Source organism: Sorex araneus, chromosome 5 (genome assembly GCF_027595985.1).
Source record: "Sorex araneus isolate mSorAra2 chromosome 5, mSorAra2.pri, whole genome shotgun sequence".
In the NCBI taxonomy this organism is placed as follows: domain Eukaryota; kingdom Metazoa; phylum Chordata; class Mammalia; order Eulipotyphla; family Soricidae; genus Sorex; species Sorex araneus.
Window position 1 is genome coordinate 34,270,735 of NC_073306.1, and position 18,216 is coordinate 34,288,950.

The window sequence follows — 18,216 nt, forward strand, 5'->3', positions numbered from 1 at the left end:
ACAGAGACAAGGCATGTATCTGGGTGGCCTGCCTTCTGCATCACCACCTAAACTGGACTGATTGCATCCTGGTTTGCCAGATTTCTTCTGCCAGGGCACCAGGAACTTCAGGTCTCTGGAGAGAAGATGGGAGTTAGAAATGAGCCCGGGGGGAAAAGCTGATCCAATAAAAACCACAAGAGGGTAGGGATTTGGAGAAAGGAAGTAGCATGTTCTCTCGATGGTGGTGTAGGGCCAGAAGACTGAGCTCTGAGCACTGGGCAGAGGACCAGGAGAGTGGACCAAGGATGTCCCTAGAAAGAAGGGGCCTTGAGGCCCTGCAGGGCTGGGCCCAGCTCAGAGGCCCAAGGCAAGATGGTATTGGTGAGTGGGGAAGCAGCTGGAGCCTGAGGGGGCAACAAGGACGGGTCCACCTTCACATCCCCATTAGCATGGCCCTTTTCTTTGGCCTTGGGTGATTTCTCTGGTTCCTGGAGTTCGGGACAGATGATGAGAGGGGCCGTGTTTTTCCCTTCGTCATGAAGGCAGGGTTCAAAGAAAGGGCGCAGCGGGCCAGAGAACGTGTGGGTAAAAGTAAAGATGTGGGATTTGTCAGTCACATTATAGAAGGAGATGACGCCTGCTTCGTAGTCCAGGAAGATCCCCACACATCGAGGGGGTTCCTTCAGGCGGAAGGAGGTCTGGGGGGATGTGAGCGCTTCGTACTCAGTGCCCCGGTTCTGCCGCAACAGCCAGTGTCCATTGGCGGGCGAGGCGGTGACCTTCCCCTTCCGGCTCACCGACTCACTACATACCCCCAGGATCCATTTGGTCTTGTCCCCCACATACACCTCCCAGTAGTGACAACCAGCGGTGAAGTATTCAGAGCCCAGGACGCTGACGACGAAATCAAATCTCTGGGGGTTGTCGGGCACAGGCTGCCTTCTGTCTCCCAGCTTCACGGATCTCCGGTCCTGCGAGAGGATGAGCTTGGGGTGCGCCGTGTCCTGGTCCAGGGTCACCGCCACTGCAGAGAGTCACAGAGCCATGAGGTCGCTAGGGCTTAAGGGATCAGTGAGGTTGTTTTAGAGGGCAGCTCTGTAGGTCAGCACCCACGGGCCAGGGCCCGTTTTAGTGTAGGAACATCTTTTCCCTGTGTCCTCAGACCAAGAATTCTGTCTTCCTGTTTCCCTATCTCATGGCAGTGTATTAAGCAGAATGAAGAGCCCCGATTTCGTACAGAGGGCAGGGCACTTGCCTTGCACACAGCTGACCTGGCTTCAATCCCCGGTACCACACGTGGTCCCGAAAGCCCGGTCAGGAGTGATCCCTGAGTGCAGAGCCAAAAGTAAGTCCTGAGCACTACTTCAGGGAGTGGGTGTCTCCCCTCCCCCGCCCCCACCTCTGTAGAGAAGAAGGAGGAAGAGGAGGAGAAGGAGGAGGAGAAGGAGAAGGAGAAGGAGAAGGAGAAGGAGAAGAAGGAGAAGGAGAAGGAGAAGAAGAAGAAGGAGGAGAAGAAGGAGGAGGAGGAGAAGAAGGAGGAGAAGGAGGAGGAGGAGGAGGAGGAGGAGGAGGAGGAGGAGGAGGAGGAGGAGAAGATCACCATCTGTTGTGAAGCTGCATTAATCTTTAGGAGAGACTGCCTCTGACTAATGTAAAATAATAACCTGACTCCTAGTCGGTCTTGTGAGGAAAAGTGTGTCGGGACCGAATAGCCTTATTTTATAGAAAATCTGAGGGGGTCTGAGGTACAGAACTGCATGTAGGTATGATTGATCCTCTACAGAAGTAAAGCGTTAGAGCAGAAGTAATTCTTTTTTTGGGAGGTTGGGGGGTGATTAACTCAAGGAGACGCTTTGTCTAGAAGCTTTCCTGAGAAAACTGCCCAGGGCGACACTCCATCTGTATTGTTTTTTTCCTTTTCCTTTCTGCAAGTACCTATTAATAAGTTTACTTCTTATTAATATTTGCAGTTCTTTGGATAAACGCAGTAAGGAATATAGATTCCAAAACTGAGTCCTGGGGCCAGAGCGATAGCACAGCGGGTAGGGCGTTTGCCTTGCACACGGCCGACCCAGGTTCGATCCCCGGCATCCCATATGGTCCCCCAAGCACTGCCAGGAGCAATTCCTGAGTGCAAAGCCAGGAGTAACCCCTGAGCATCGCTGGGTGTGACCCAAAAAGCAAAAAAAAAAAAGAAAAAAAAAATCCAAAACTGAGTCCTCTGGGATCCAGGGGCAAGGGTTAAAGGCCGGCTGGGCTGTCACTGTAAATCCCAGACTAAGACCTCAGGCAAGTTTAGCATTTCCTATTCCCTGGGGTCCCATCTTTGAGGTTACTACAGCTTATATCACAACTGTGACTTATGATTTCTAGACTGTTCCATATCAAAGCCAGGTTAGCTTTAGTGATGGCCCTGGTGATCCCTTGGTGGGACCCAGATTTTTGGGGGTGTCAGGAATGATGGCAATTAAAGACTGAGTCAAGTAATAATGATGGATGCCCGGGAGTAGGTATATTTCTGAGTTAATTAACTCCCAAATATTAGGAGCATAGCATTAATGGTCTTACTGAGTTTAAGCAAAGAACATTGTTCTGTAGTAAAATATGAAGAAGTTATAGGGAAAAGAGAAAAGCAAATAATTCACTACAGATACAAAGTCCAGAGTCACTAGAAGGTTGACTTTATAAGTAACCATGGGTGACTTGGGGAATTTAGCAGCTAACAGAATGAGAGGTAAAGCAAAGAGGAAAGGTTAAAGATAAACTTAGGGGAGTAGGAGTGCTTATAAGAGCACTGTAAGCTTCTCTGGGGGGAGAAAAAGGGGTAACTCACTGAAGAAGCCTAAACACTTGGGGTTAATATCCAACAAATCTCAGGAATAACAAACTGTAATGTGACACCCAGCAGTTATAGAGGCTTAGTTTCAGCTAGGCCATATGCTAGTAATATGACTTGGGCTTGATATTCCTCACTAGGCCTGAGATTCTTGGGGTCTGAATGATAGTACAAGGGGTAAGGCACTTGCCTTATATATGACCGACCTGAGTTTGATCCCTGGCATCCTATAGTCCCCCCTCCACCTCCAGAAGTGATCCCTGAGTGCAGAGCCAGGAGTAACCCTTGAGCACTGCCAGGTGTGGCCCAAACCCCGAAACAGACAAAAATAAAACAAAACAACCACACCCCCATTTTTCACTAGTAAATGGGGGCATTAACAGTGTCTATTGTAGAATTATTGTGTACATTTGATGAGCTAATGCATTAGAGAGTGCATTGTTTTCACAGTATGTGTGTGGGCCAGGGAGAGAGCTCAAAGGGCCTTGCATATGGGAAGCCCAAGTTTAAGTCCTGACACCATAGGATTTCCCGAGCACCTCCAGGAGGGACCCACCAAGTACTAACTCAGGAGCAATCCCTGAGTACCACCAGGATGTGGTCCCAAAACAACAACAACAAAAGCAGCAAATGAAAAACACCCAGTTTCTCCACTAAAGTAATTGTTATTTTAGCTGTTACTAGATAGACAAAGATTCTTCCCTGCAGCTGTGGAGTATGATGGTCATGGTAAGAGTGTCTCCTTCCTCAAGCACAGAAAATAGGCCTCCCTTAGAGAGTTAAGCACATGAAATCCATCCTCAGTTGGGATGCCAGGAGTAAGCCAGATGGTGCATGAGGTGTGCTTGTGAGCTCCTAGAATGCCAAGCATAATGACCTGTTTTTCTTTCTTTTTTTTTTTTTTGGTGGGGGTGGGGGGAGGCCACAGCCAGCAATGCTCAGGGGTCACTCCTGGTTCATCAGTACTGTGACATCTGCCTGTCAAGGACAGCATGAACAGAAATGGGGGTGTGCTGCCAGAAAATTAACAAGGACCCCAAAGTAGTGCAATAAAGACCTTTCAAAGAGAAGATGCAAAAGTGGACAATTTGAGAGGTAATGTAAGAGAACTGGCAAGTCTTTTTTGGTTTGTTTTTGGACCACACACAGAGATGTTCAGAGGCTACTTCTAGCACTGCACTCAGGAATTACTCCTGGCAGTGCTGAGGGGATCTGATGGAATGCTGGGGATCAAATCCAGTCAGCCTCGTGAAAGGCAAGCATCCTACCTGCTGTGCAATCTCTCCAGCCCCCAAGAATAGGCAAATCTTTAAATACAAAATTGGGCAACGTTTTGGTAGTATGCACTGCTAAGGCAGCTTTCCAGCCCCTCCTCTTCTTTAGTGAGATCCTCAGCCAAATGCTGAATAATAAAGCAGATCGGCACATGCCACTTATCCAATTGTCTGATGAGGACTTCCCAAACCAGAAATCACAGAAGAGATTAGGCAGGAAAAGTGTAATAAATCCAACTATAAGAAAATAAGAGGTCTGAAAGATAGCGGGTAAGGTACATGCCTTGCATGCAGTCAATTAGGAATCCTGGTACCACATACTGTCCCCGAGTACCAACAGGAGTGATCCTTGAGTGAAGGATAGAAGTTAGCCCTGAGCACAGCCAGATATGGCCCCCAAAACGAAAATGTAAAGAAAATGCCCATGCATTGAAAAATACTATGAGAAAATTAAAATACAAATCACCTAAGTATCAATTGTAGAAAATTATGACAAAGATCAAAATGAGAGTGTGCAGCTGGAAAGATAGTGTTGCAGATAGGACACTTGCCAAGCATAAGGTCCACCCAAGTTCAATACCCGGCACCATAGATGGTCCCCCGTGTCCCACCAGGAGTGATCTCTGAGTCAAGGGCCAGGGGTAAAGTCTGAGCACCACTGAGTATGGCTCAAAAAGAGAAACAGACCAAAAAAGTACCAGGGAGTGAAGGGCCAGAGAGGCAGCACAGCAGCAAGGTAAAGTGCTTGCCTTGCACACAACCAATTTGGGTTTGTTAAGATCAGCCATATGGTCCCCCAAGTCTCCCAAATGGTGATCACTGAGCAAGGAACCAGCTGTAAGGCATGAACACGGCCAGGTTTGACCTCAAAACAAATAAACAAAAGTAACCAAGGGCTCTGAAGATGGCTCAAAGGGCTGAGCGCGTGCTTTGCATGTAAGAGGTCCAGGTCTGTCCTTAGTACCACATGGTCCCCTGGGCAATGCTAGGAGCAAACCTTAAACACGAGCCAGGAGCAGGCCCTAAGCACCACTAAGTGTGGTCCCAAACACACACAGCCGCTACCACCCCAAAACCCAATTCCACACCGCCCCCTACCCCCCACAAACAAACCAAAAGTAACTAGAATCAGACAGGCGCATACAAGTCACAAGAAGTAATACAAATAACTGATAAATAAGAAAAATCTCAAAACCCATAGAAAACCAATAGGAACACTAAACCAAATACTTATTGGTATTCTCACGCAGAAGTACTTGGGGAGAGGGTCCCAGTTCAGTGCTCAGGGGGGGGGGGTCAATCCCAGCTACGCCAGGGATTAAACCGAAGGTCCCTGAATGCAAAGTACGTGCTCAACCCTTTTCAACCCTATGAGCAGACTTTCTGGTCCCCCACCCTTTGATTGTGTGTGTGTGTGTGTGTGTGTGTGTGTATGTGTGCGCATGCATTCGCACATGTGTTACCATCAAACCCAGAGACTCAAATACAAGGTGCATGTTTTACCAATGAACCACATCCTCATTGCAGATCTAATTTTTTTTTTTGCGGGGGAGGGTGGTGTGTTTGTGGTGGGGTCACACCTGGCAGTGCTCAGGGATCATTCTTGGCAGTGCTCGGGAGATGATATTGTGATGCCCAGGATCCAAGTGGTGTTGGCTGTATGCAAAGTAAAGCATCTTGACCCCTGTACTATCTCTCAGGTCCACTAGATCTGATCTTTTCAAAAGCTTAATTACAGTCTACAGGGACCAGAGACATAATACAGTGGATAATGCAGTCCTGAGTTTGGTTCTCAGGACTACATATGGTCCCTCGAGTACCTCCAGGAGTGATTCCTGAGCATAGAGCCTGGAGTAAACCCTGAGCACAGATGGGTAGAGCCCAACCTCCCTCTCATCATCACTGTCTACATTCCAGAGGAATGTGGTAGGTAGTAGTGGGCTCTGAAATGCAGGTCCACTTGACAGGTGTGACTTACCGAAGTGTAGTCGGGCCCTTCTCCAACCTGAAAGACCAAAAGAGGGATTGTTAAAGTGATGCAGAGAAATGGAGAGCTCCAAGCAGGTGGGTATCCTGGCACCAGGAGAAAGGGAAATGCCTCGCACCTGAGTTTGCTGCTGTTCTCTTCAATTCTGGAAAAGAAGAAACAGGAGGCATGAGCTTCCACTACAAATGGAACCAACAAGAGGCAAGTGGTTCTGAAAATTATAAGGACGTGGGAGACTTACTCAGTTCACTCCGGAGCTTCTCTATGGAAGGAAAACAGTTTGACAAGTCAGAACATTCCCAGGACGCTACCATCGGATCCCAACCGTATTCCTGCCTCAAAGCCTCGTCGGCCAGACCCGGACCTCCCCCCAAGACAGTGTTTGCAACAGCAATGGCTCCTGGCTGTAGGCCACAGGTCGGCAAACCTCTCTGGGAGCCAAGTCCCATCTGCAGACCAAACAAATACTGCTGCTTAGGCAATGGTCACAGAAATGTGAGCTAGTGGGGAGGAACACAATGAGTTCATCTAAAACTCGCTGTTTCTGTGGGGTTGGCGGTACATTTTCTCAATGTAAAATCACATAGACACATCATCGGTCTGCAGACTTGATTTGTTGCTGTTACTGCAAAGGTCCCCACAGGTGAGCCGGTGGGGTGGCACCCTCCACCCATTCCGTTTAATGAGGATCCAGCTCCCTGGGGCCCTCCCTGTGGGCAAGGCCTGTCTGGTGATGAAAGCACTTTCCAGGGGCCTCGCCCATGGGAGGTACAGGAGAAATAATTCCCACTCAGGAGAGGATGGTTATGCAGGGCCTATTTGAAGGAAAAAAAAGGCTTTTGAGAGCTGGAAACTCCCCAAACCTCATGACCTGCCCACTGTCTTCGGTTCCAGAAGCAAAGCCGAAAAATTCATTCCAAAGGGAGGGTGTTGGCAGCCATTAAGACAAGGAGTGGGACTTACTGAGAGCTCTGTGGAGCCGTCCTAGAAGAGAGAACAAGGCACAAGTGAGCACAGAATTGAAGTGAGAGATGAGTCCATGTCTGGGCCCTGTGCTAAGGAGTGGGCATTGGTTAGCAATAGGCATTGGAACAATCGAACCCAAGAGGCCCCGAGGAGGGTTACGGCTAATTTTTGCCTTTTTTTGGTTTTTTTTTTTTTCTTTTTGGGTCACACCTGGCGATGCACAGGGGTTACTCCTGACTCTGCACTCAGGAATTACTCTGACGGTGCTCGGGGGACCATATGGGATGCTGGGAATCGAACCCGGGTTGGCCACATGCAAGGCAAACTCCCTACCCGCTGTGCTATGGCTCCAGCCCCTAATTTTTGCCTTTTACCATTTTGACTACAAAGAACCTCCACTGATTGCATCCTGTTTTTATAAGAAGGTGGGCAAGACTCTTTCAACAATATGAAGTAGAGATAATCACTGCTTTACAGAGCGGTGGTCTAAGGCTCAGAAGGACCTAGAAACATGCCCAAGCTATCCAGCCAGCCAGTAAGTGGCCAGAAGGCAAGACTCACACCCACACAGTCTGACAACCAAATTGGGGACCTCTACCACCACCCTGCGCTATCTGTGCTCTCTGGGACAGATGGCCATCGTGTCCCCCGGGGGTGGCCCTGCAGTTGGACCATCGTGGAGCAGACGTCAGGGGAGGAGATACCCAAGCCATTGCCTCTGGAGCCCTCATGAGCCCATGCTTTCTCTCCCCCCAGCTAGACTGGGAAGGGGCCGAGAGCCTGTCCCTGAGCAGAGCAGGGTCTGTACCTGGCGCCTTGCTTATACCCTCCACGGCCCAGAGCAAAAACTACATTCATCAGGGCTGGAGCGATAGCACAGCGGGTAGGGCATTTGCCTCACATGCGGCCAACCCGGGTTCGATTCCCAGCATCCCATATGGTCCCCTGAGCACCGCCAGGAGTAATTCCTGAGTGCATGAGCCAGGAACAACCCCTGTGCATCGCCAGGTATGACCCCCCCCCCAAAAAAAAAGGCAAAAAAAAATTGCATTCATGAAGAGGAAGCGGGAATAAGAAAAAGAAGATCCAGGCAAGATATAGAATGTGTGAGAAAACACTTTGTTTCTGAGCTACATATGGCTGTGCTTCGGGCTTATTCTCGACTCTGAGCTCAGGGATATGAGCTGGGAACGGAACCCGGGTCAGCTGCATGCAAGACAAGGGGTTTCCCAGCTACACTCTCTCTTCAGCCCCCAGGATGAGGGTCTTACTAATGATCTTTTTCCATTCTGAAGCCATCAGGGGAGGGGATTTTTCTGTCCCCACTTGAGGGATAAGGAAAGCTCCAGAGCCCCCCAGAGCCAGGAAGAGGAGGACCCCTGATGCAAGCCAATGTGGCAGGACGCCCACTCCTGTCTCAGACCCCAGTGGAAAGATGAGTGGTGGAAGGGAACTCACAGGCTTTGCTAGACACCCCTCCCCCACTGCCACCACCCCCAGGACCCCCAACACTGGGAAACAAATTCCCATATTAATCAGAAACAGCCGTGTGGGTATATTGGGATTTGTGCCCTACCTCTTACTTTCAAACATGTGATTACCTTTTTCTTTTGCGTGGTCTGAGAGAAGATTTTCTAGAGAAAGGAAAGCAAAAGAAAATTCAGATTCTGTGGCCATCTCCGCGAGGGTCCCTGGTCCCTACTCTGAAGGAAACCAGAGCCGCTCTCTAGGACTTCCCTTGCTCTCCCCCTGGGTGTCTGATAAAGGTAGTTTGCACTCATTTTGTGTCCTTCCCCAAGGTGTCAGCCTTACTTTGTTTAGGTTTACAGATAAGATTGGCATAAGCCTGCCGGAACCAGCTGAGGGTTGTTCATTTGACACTGTATCTACAGCCACCCTCCTTTGTGAAGAAGGGCCCACTTTTCTCTCCGTAAAATCTGCTTCTGGGGCTGAAGAGATAGTACAGGGAAGGGGAATAAAGCTCTTCGCTTGCACCTGGCCAACCTTGGTTCCACCTCCGCCCCCATGTATATCCCCCCAAAGAGTGCCAGAATGATCCCTAAACACAGAGCCAGGAGTCATGAGCACCACTGAGTGTGGCCCAAAAACCAAAAAAAAAAAAGAAAAAAAAAAAGGTGGAGGTTTGTATTCATGTCCTCAAGGCAACCGACTTGTCTGCAAGGTCACAGAGGTTTTTTTGTAGGGGGAAAAAAAAATGGGGAAGAAAGGGTGAATGCCAGAACAAAGACTGAATTCCATCCTGGGCTGCTCAGAGGCCGACCTCATCTTATCTATCAATCCAAACAGAGCAAGGCCAAAATGAGGAACTTGTCCCTAATCTTTAGGCCTTGGGCAGAGGGTAAGTAAGACAAGGACAAATGTCCTTGTCGGAGGTTGTTGCTCCTAATTTCTTTGGGCCCTCTCAATTTCCACATCTTTTTTAGCTTTTCAGAGGAGCTGGCTCTCTCCCACTCCAGCCTCCAGCTAGGTTTCTTTCCCAAGCTGCTCTTTCAGCTGTGCTGGTTCTCTTTTCCCGGCGTGGGGAAAAGATCAAACGTCACTTCCCCACAGGACTCCTCCCGGGCTTGCCCCTCAGGAGCTGGGGGTTCCTCATGGTGTTCACGGCCCTCAGCGATTCTGTGTGGCTTTTGTATACTTGTGGTTCAATTTTCTTTCGTCTTGTGTACCTCCCAGCTCCAGCTGAAAGCTCTAGGGCAGACTACCTACTTTTGCTTTTGCTTTTGTCTCTTGGGCCATTGATACCCAGTGGTGCTTGATGCGCTGACGCTGACGGGAAGGAACCCAGACCTCCCACAAATGAAATGTCTGTCTCAGCCCTTTGACCGGCTCCACCCTCCCGCCCCCAAACTGTCCACATCTAACCACCATTGTATCCCCAGCACTCAGCAACCAATTACAATTATTTCTAGAATAAACAAAAGCCTCCCCTCATGTTAAACCTACACAACGTCCACAGAATAAAATCAAGCAGTGATTGAAAATAACCAAACTATTGTAGCTTACTGTAGGTTTACTTACTAGGATCATTGAAGCAGTAAAAGTCAGAACTGACAGGTGAATTCCACTACCGGGACAACAGATATCGGGATTTTGAGGAGCAAAATTTAGGTGAGGGGTGAGGGGTGAGGGGTGGGGGAGTAATAGAATTGTACAAAATAGAGAAATGTCCCTACCCAGCCCAGACACTTACCTACCTCCATCACCTGTTCATAGAGAAGTTTCTCTAGAATGGAAACAGAGAGACACAGCTATAAGTTCAGGTTCTGAGAAGGCTTTTTTTTTTTTTTCCCTGACACGCTATGCCATCCAAAGACACCCAGACCACCTGAATAGGACTTTGTTCCTTGACACTATGGGTCTGACCACTGGAAAGAATTAGCAAGTTTTCAAACTATCAGGTAGGGAGAGAAGTGTTGGGTTATGTGACTTTCAAGATCCTTAGCAACCATGAGAGCTTGTGAAATGCCTTCATATTTATGAGAGTTTTATTCAAAGAACAGACTTGGATTGTTTTTTTTTTTTCTTTTTGGGTCACACCCGGCGATGCACAGGGGTTACTCCTGGCTCTGCACTCAGGAATTACTCCTGGCGGTGCTCAAGGGACCATACGGGGTGCTGGGAATTGAACCTGGGTCGGCTGCGTGCAAGGCAAACGCCCTACCTGCTGTGCTATTGCTCCAGCCCCTTGGATTGTTTTTAAATTTAAAAAAATCTAATTGTTTTTGAACTTCAAGGGTAGACTCCCAAACAGGAGATCTGGGGACCTGAGGGCCATTCCTGGTGATACTTGGCAAACTGGGCTGGATGACTCAGTGCTCAGGCTGTTGATGAGGAGCTGCTCAGGCCCTGTGGTGCTGGAGGCCACCTGGATCACACCAGTGGTACTGGGGGGCCATGGGGAGCTAAGGGTCAAGACCTGTGTCCTGTACCCCTGACCCCTGATCTCTTTCCCTGGCCCCAACAGTAGATTTCTTTCCTTTAAGTATTTGAGCCACACTTGGCTATGCTCAGGGCTTACTCCTGGCTCTGTGCTCTGGGGTCACTCTTGGAGGTTCTGTGATCAAACTTTGGTGACGGCCACCTGCAAGGCAAGTGGCTTAATCCCATAGTATCTCTCCAGACCTGTTTTGTTTATGGTAGATTTCTTAATGGGAAGACATGTATGATCAGTTATTTTCCAAGTTCTCAAAATATGGCAATTCAAAGCTCTTCCAAGGAACATGCTGTCGTCCCTTGAATCCTGTCTGCTGCGTGAATTCCAGCAGAACCGTCTCACTTTTCTCCCAGCCAACTTGCAGGATCTCCAATGGAGGGTCAGTCGCCCTGTCATCATCCACTTCCTGTCTTCCTCCTGCAGTTTCCGGCAGAGGCCAGCCCCCTCCCTGCAGGCCTGGGCTCCCTCACCGTGGACTCACCTTTTGATCTTCTCTGCTTCCAGATGAGGCCGATGCCTGCCATGATGATGAGTCCCAGCACAGGCAGAATCACAGCCAGAGCCACATCAGAGGAGGAGAGCGTCCCTGGAGATGGGGCTGAAGCAGAAATGACCAATGAGGCCTCTCGGGAGGCAGCTGCATGCTGCTTCCCTGCCAAGGACTTCCCCTCAGGGATGGCTCGACACAACCCAGCTACCTCCATCACCTCCAGGGAGCTGGGCACAGCTCTCTCCCTCTTTCAGTGACTTAAAGACCCCAATGACCCAGGGATAGCTTGAATGCGAGAGGTTCATCTTTTAGGAGTGACTTCCATGATCCTGCCAGAAGAGAATGAGTTAAACTCAGCTTCTCAACCGCAACCTCATCCTACCCTGTAATTCCATGGAAAAAAAAAATCCTGGATCTCTGGAAAACAGAAGGCATATCTCAGTAGTTACTCAAGTTCTTCTCGGGAGCATCCATCTGCCTCCCCTTTCACATCCTCACCCCGAGACGGAGATGGAGAGATTGCTCTAAAAGCTGAGCTCCTGTCACTTTGCATTCAGGAAGCCCAGGTTTAATCCCTGGCACTGTATGGGGCCCCAGAGCACTGCTAGGAGCCATCGGGAACACAGAGCCAGGTCCAGACTAGCCCACAAACGCTGCAGCTAGGAGCCCACAGAAACAAAACAAAACAAATCCTCACTCTGCGATGGCACGTCAACCACCCTCCTCCGCCCTAGCCCCAGCAGCAGGACCAGAGGCACTTGCCACAGTAGTGGGTCTAGAGCCTTGGCACCAGAGAAAGGAGAAAAGAAAGACAAAATGAAAGAAAGAAAGAAAGAAAGAAAGAAAGAAAGAAAGAAAGAAAGAAAGAAAGAAAGAAAGAAAGAAAGAAAGAAAGAGAGAGAGAGAGAGAGAGAGAGAGAGGGAGGGAGGGAGGGAGGGAGGAAGGAAGGAAGGGAGGAAGAGAGAGAAAGAAAGAAAGAAAGAAAGAAAGAAAGGAAGGAAGGAAGGAAGGAAGGAAGGAAGGAAGGAAGGAAGGAAGGAAGGAAGGAAGGAAGGAAGGAAGGAAGGAAGGAAGAGAAAAGGTGCCATGCAAGTAATGAAGAGCCCAGGCGGAGTGGGAGCCCTGGCTCCACCCTTGTGGGACCAATGCCCTGGCACAAGGCCCTGGCTTCCTCCAGCCTGATGTGTCCTTGCAAAATGAGAGCAGCAACAGTTCCTGCAGGTACTAGGAATAACAGAAGACTTGGACATCAGCCATGGAAAGCACTTAACTCTGAGTGAGAGGTAGTGGCAGGGGTAAGAGGCGGATGGGGGGGGGTCATCAAAGAGACTAAATGACAGGGTTGGCAGAGGTGCAAGTCTCTCGCACCAGACCACTCCTTTTTATGATTCCCAACCCACCCTTTCTTGCCTCGTGGTTCCATGCTCCAAGGGCTTTTAAAAGGTTCAGACTCTGGGCTGGAACCATAGTACAGCAGGTAGAACGCTTGTCTTGCATGTGGACATCCTGGGTTTGATCCCTGGCATCCCATATGGTTCCCTGAGCACGGAACCAGGAGTAAGCCCTAAGCACAGAGCCAGGAGTAAGCTCTGAGCACTGCCAGGTGTGACCCCGAAACAAAGAATTAAGATAGGGCCTGGAGTGGTAAGACGCACGCCTTGCACATGGCCTACCTGGATTTGATCTCCGGCATCCAGTATGGTCTCCCAAACCCACCAGGAGTGATTCCTGAGTGCAGAGCCAGGAGTAACACCTGAGCACCTCCAGCTGTGGCTCACTCCACAAATTAAGATAATAAAATAATTTATTTTGCTTTTTGAGGTGCTGGGAATCGAACCTTAGTTGGCCGAGTGCAAGGCAAACGCCCTACCCGCTGTGCTATTGCTCCAGCCCCAAAAGATCTATATTCTCGGGGCCAGAAATAGTACATGGCCAACCAGGGTTTAATCCCGAGCACTCTATATAGTCCCCTGAGCACCACCATGAGTAGTTTCTGCGTGCAGAGCCAAGAGTAACCCCTGAGCACCTCTGAGGACAAGATCTCTGGTATTGAAACCTGTCTAAAGATGATTAGACAAGGACAACTGTCCTTGCTCCTAAACCTAAAGAGAAGGGCAGTTTGTCCTCTTTACCCTCCCCCCCCCAGCCTCACCCTTAATTTGTTTAGGTTTGCTGATAAGAGTGTGCCTCAGGGAACCAGCCCCTGAGAGGAATTTTTTGCTCATTCTGGTGCCTCCTGGTCTGCAGCCCACCCTTTTTGTCCTGTCTTTTCCCGATAAACGCCTTCTTGGGACCCTGCAGACAAGATGGTTGCCTGGAGACAGGAGTCCACCGTCTGCTGGCTGGGTGCCAACGGGGCTCTTTCTCGACCAGTCACTGGTGTCTCACTGGATGGGCCCTCAAGGGGCCGTGGAACTAGACCTTCACGGTTATACTTTCAGAACCTTTTGATAGTCAAGATAAGTCATCGACAGCACTTCCCAGAATATGCAAAAATGTTCACAGCTCAAATATGAGGACCAGTTGGAAAGCAGCCAGGTGTCCAGAAAGGGCTTTCGGTTCACTTCGTGAGGCTAAAGAATGCTCACGAAGCATTTTAAATGCAAGACATTAGGCACCATAATACTTTCATGTAAACACACACACACACACACACACACACACACACACACACGGGGGGGGGGGGCAGAGCAATAGTACAATTGGGAGGGCCCGTTGGCCTTGCATACGGCCAACCTGGGTTTGATCCCCAGCATTCCGTAAGGTCCCCTGAGCACTGTCAAGGGTAGTTATTGAGTAAAGAGCCAGGAGTAACCCTGAGTAACCCACAGGAGTATTACTGGCTGTGGCCCCCCAAACAAAACAAAACAAAACAAAACAAAAATCCTTGAAACACACACCCTCCTATTTGGAGATACCGATAGGGAGGAGGAAATGAGGCAGGAGCAGATTAGGCCACTATGAGAAGCTGGAATGTCCTGAATTTGGACCCGATAGTCATCTCCATGGCCAGAAACTAAACATCTCAACTTCCTGCTTTTCTACCCTGCCTGCCTGCCCCGAACACTTTCAACCCAATGAACAATGCTTATCCACCCCCCCCCCCCCCCAATTACAAACTTATGACAGAATCCTGCTTAGGAGACCCCTCCCATACAATGGCAAATCCCTGTCCTTCCCTTCCTTCTATCCTCTTTTTTTTTTCCCTTTTTAGGTCACACCCACCGATGCTCAGGGGTCACTCTTGGCTCTGCACTCAGGAATTACCTCTGGCCATGCTCAGGAGACCATATGGGATGCTGGGAATCGAACCCGGTTTGGCCACATGCAAGGCAAATGCCCTACCCGCTGTGCTATCACTCCAGCCCCCTTCTATCCTCTTTAATCAAATCTCTCCTGAGGGGCCAGAGTCATAGTACAGCGAGCAGGAGGTTCCCCTGGCATGCAGCTCACCTGGATTTGATCCCCAGCACCACCAAACTATAGCCCCCCAGGCCCACCAGGAGTGATGGGCACAGAGCCAGGAGTAAGCCCGGCACACAGCCAGGTGTGGCTCAAACAACAACAAAAATCTTCTGAATTTGGCCATTAGGTGTTGCTACATATTTTCAGTTTTGGCTGCTCCAAGAGGGAGTCTGAGCCTACTATAACAATTCATTTATACAAGAAAATCCTGAAATGTTTGTAGCTGTTTGTAACTTTATGAGACTTAGGCAAGGGTGTTTTTAAAAAATATTCTCTATTTTCTCCCCAAGTTTTCTACCATAAACACATTACTCTCAGGATTGAAAACATTGAAAGAAAACATTGAGAGGGGCTGAAGCGATAGCACAGGGGGTAGGGTGTATGCCTTGCACGTGGCTGACCAGGGTTCAAGTCCCAGCATCCCATATGGTCCCCTGAGCACCTCCAGGAGTAATTCCTGAGTGCAGAGCTAGGAGTAACCCCTATGCATCGCCGGTGTGACCCAAAAAGCAAAAAAATAAAATAAAAATAAAAAATAAAAAAAAATGAGACATGGCTTGGTGCAGAGTACAATGCCTTGTACAAGAGATGTGAGTCCAATCCCCAGCAGTGACCCCTGAGCTAGCAGTCGCCCCTGAGCACTGTGAGGTGTTTTCCCCCCCAGCCCCCCCATATTGCGAAGCTTCCATTGGAATGGACCGTCTCTGTCCAGTCACCAGGTGCTCCAAGCCGGCTTGGTCAGGGTTACCTGCTATGGCCATGGCCGTGATCTTCTCTTGGCCGAGAGCCGAGTTGCGGATGGTGCAGGTCACATTCCCCACGGTGCTGTCCCTGACTCTGCTGGACACAGCTGCTTGGAAGAAGCCGGCTTCATCCAGGGAGTGGTCCTCTGAGAGGGAGGGGAGCACCCTGCCTTGAGGGTCCCTCCACTCGACCCAGGGCTTCGGGAACCAGCCAGCCGACCTGCACACCAGCTGGAGCCAGCCCGCGTCATAGGCCTTCACTTGGATGTAAGGGTCGGCGCCTAGGACTGAATGAAGGAGAGGAGATGGCAGCCGGGGCTGGGGACGGTCCCCGTCAGTCCTCCGGCTCCCTTCCCTACGGGCGTGCCTGTCCCTGGCACGTGCCTGACGGCCATTTTGCCATCCCCGGTGGCCTCCCCCTGGGATGGGACATCTCTGGCTCCATGCCAACACCTTGCAGTCCACGCCTAGCAGTAACTGCACCCCCTGGTTCCATTGTGGGGGCACCTCGGCTCCCCTTTAGAAAAGGACTAACCGGCCACCTGCAGGGTCACCGTGCCCTTTCGACTCAGGTTCCCGATCTGGACCTGACAGAGGTACGGCCCTCGGTCCTCGAGCCGGACGTGACGGATCTTCAGAGTGACGCTTCCCTCCTGCGGGTCTCTCTCCAGCGCCGTCCTCCCCTTATATTCTGGCATCTGGCCTTCTGCCTGGTCTTGCCCGTCTCGGAACACATGAACGGCCAGCGGGAGCCCCGGCGAGGGTGGGGACCGCAACCATCTCACCTCGGTGGGCACCACCGAGGGCCAGAGGGAGACGGGGCAGAGGAGCTGGGCCGTGCTCCCTAGCGGGGCCAGGTGGAACTTGCTGTCCCCTGTGTGATGTGGACAGAGAGAGAGGGGGTGGGGGGAGAGAGCAAGAGCTTGGCAAGGAAGGAGAATCACCGTGGGGACAGATGGCACTTGGTTTTTTTTGTTTCTGTTTTTGGGAGCCACACCCAGCGATGCTCAGGGGTTACTCCTGCACTCAGGAATCACTCCAGGTGGACTCAGGGGACCAAATGAGATGCCGGATATCAAACCTGGGTCAGCTGCATGCAGGACAAGCAGCCTACCCACTGTACTATCTCTCCAGCCCACAGACGGCACTTGGGAAGTACATATCTTTTTTTTTTTCTTTTTGGTGGAAGGTCACACCTGGTGGTGCTCAGGGGTTACTCCTGGCTCTGCACTCAGGAATTACTTCTGTCCGTGCTCTGGGGACCATATGGGATGCCAGGTCAGTCACCCTACCCACTGTACTATTGCTCCTGGCCCTGACATATGACACTTGGGGGAAGGACCTTGGAAAGGGCTGGGGACAAGAAGAACCCAAGAAGTAGCACCTCGGGCCAGACCTCCTTGCCCTTAGGGGTCCAGCGACAGGTGTCAGCAGCCTGCACAGAGGCGCCCAAGTCCTACCTGACACACACACGGGCAGCGGCAGGCAGGCGAGGGCGATGCAGCAGCAGCAGGGGAGCAGCCAGGACCCTGCCATCTCCATCCGAGCTAGGAGACCCCAGAGAGACGGCTGGTGAGCTTGGCGGGAGGCAGGGTGCAAAGGAGGGAGGGTGGGACAAATGATGCCCTCGGTCTCCCAGGGCCGGAAGCCCAGCCCTGCTGCTCACCCCCCTTTGATCACGACGACTCGAGACTTCCTCCTCCTTCGAGTGGCCGGACTGTCGGTGACTTCTCGCAGGGCTAATGTGAGTACTGGAGGGGGCAAGTGCCCGGTGTGGAGGCTGGCATCATGGTCAAGTCTATAAACGCTGTAAGGAAGGAGAATGACAAACGGTGAACAGGACGATGGTGGCGAGACACTGAGTTCGAGCTTGAAGGCACAGGGAGAAGTCTAGAAGAGTGAGAATGGATACCCGGAGCTCAGCTGGCCTCTTCCCCACCTAATGGCCAAACAGACTTTGGGAAATGCCTGTGGCTAGTCAGTCTTCCACCCACAGTGCAGCCTGGAGCCTTTCACTCTTAAGCCTCCCTCTTTGGGGGGGCGCGGTGGGGATACTCACCGATGCTCAGGGCTTGCTCCTGGCTCTGTATTCAGGGGTTAGTCCTAACGGGCTCAGGGGATCATATGGGTGCCAAGGATTCAACCTGGGTTGGGCTAGGGCCCTACCTGCTCTACTGCCGCTGACCGTAAGCCTCACTATTTTATGTGTGTGTGTGTGTATGTGTGTGTGTGTATTTGTGTATGTGGGGGGGAGAAAGGGGTAGTAATTTTGGCTTGGGGGGTTGTTTTTGTTTTGTTTTTGCTTTGGGGGGCCACACCCAAAGATGCTCAGGGGTTACTCCTGGCTCTGTACTCAGGATTACCCTTGCAGTATGCAGAGGACCATATACCATATAAGATCTGGGGGTTGAACCTGGTTTGGCGATGGGCAAGCCTTACCATCTGTACTGTCACTCTGGGTCCTAAGTTGAGGTAAGTCTTACTCTCTAAAACAATTAAAAAATTTTTTTTTTATTT

General features: G+C 50.6%; 1 protein-coding gene across 1 annotated transcript; it reads right to left on the reverse strand.

The window, feature by feature from the left end:
• Positions 1 to 293: 293 nt before the first annotated feature.
• Positions 294 to 17,240, reverse strand: ERMAP (erythroblast membrane associated protein (Scianna blood group)). Its single transcript, XM_055140477.1, has 10 exons — positions 17,160 to 17,240; positions 16,235 to 16,573; positions 11,482 to 11,598; positions 10,257 to 10,289; positions 8,647 to 8,679; positions 7,043 to 7,063; positions 6,321 to 6,341; positions 6,198 to 6,224; positions 6,071 to 6,097; positions 294 to 1,006 (listed from the first exon to the last, which is right to left on the reverse strand). The coding sequence occupies exons 1-10, from the start codon at positions 17,233 to 17,235 to the stop codon at positions 294 to 296; spliced, it is 1,407 nt and encodes a 468-aa protein (XP_054996452.1). The 5' UTR covers positions 17,236 to 17,240.
• Between the last annotated feature and the right edge of the window lie 976 nt (positions 17,241 to 18,216).

What these genes read in the sequence shown, in the direction of transcription:
- ERMAP (XM_055140477.1), bottom strand. Translation starts at nt 17,235, where the DNA reads ATGGCAGGGTCCTGGCTGCTCCCCTGCTGCTGCTGCATCGCCCTCGCC. An exon ending in TGAACAGGTGATGGAGGTAG is followed by an intron (nt 8,680 to 10,256) that starts GTAAGTGTCTGG and finishes TCCTTTCTCTAG; the next exon opens with AAAATCTTCTCTCAGACCAC. An exon ending in AGACCACGCAAAAGAAAAAG is followed by an intron (nt 7,064 to 8,646) that starts GTAATCACATGT and finishes TCTCTCTTCTAG; the next exon opens with GACGGCTCCACAGAGCTCTC.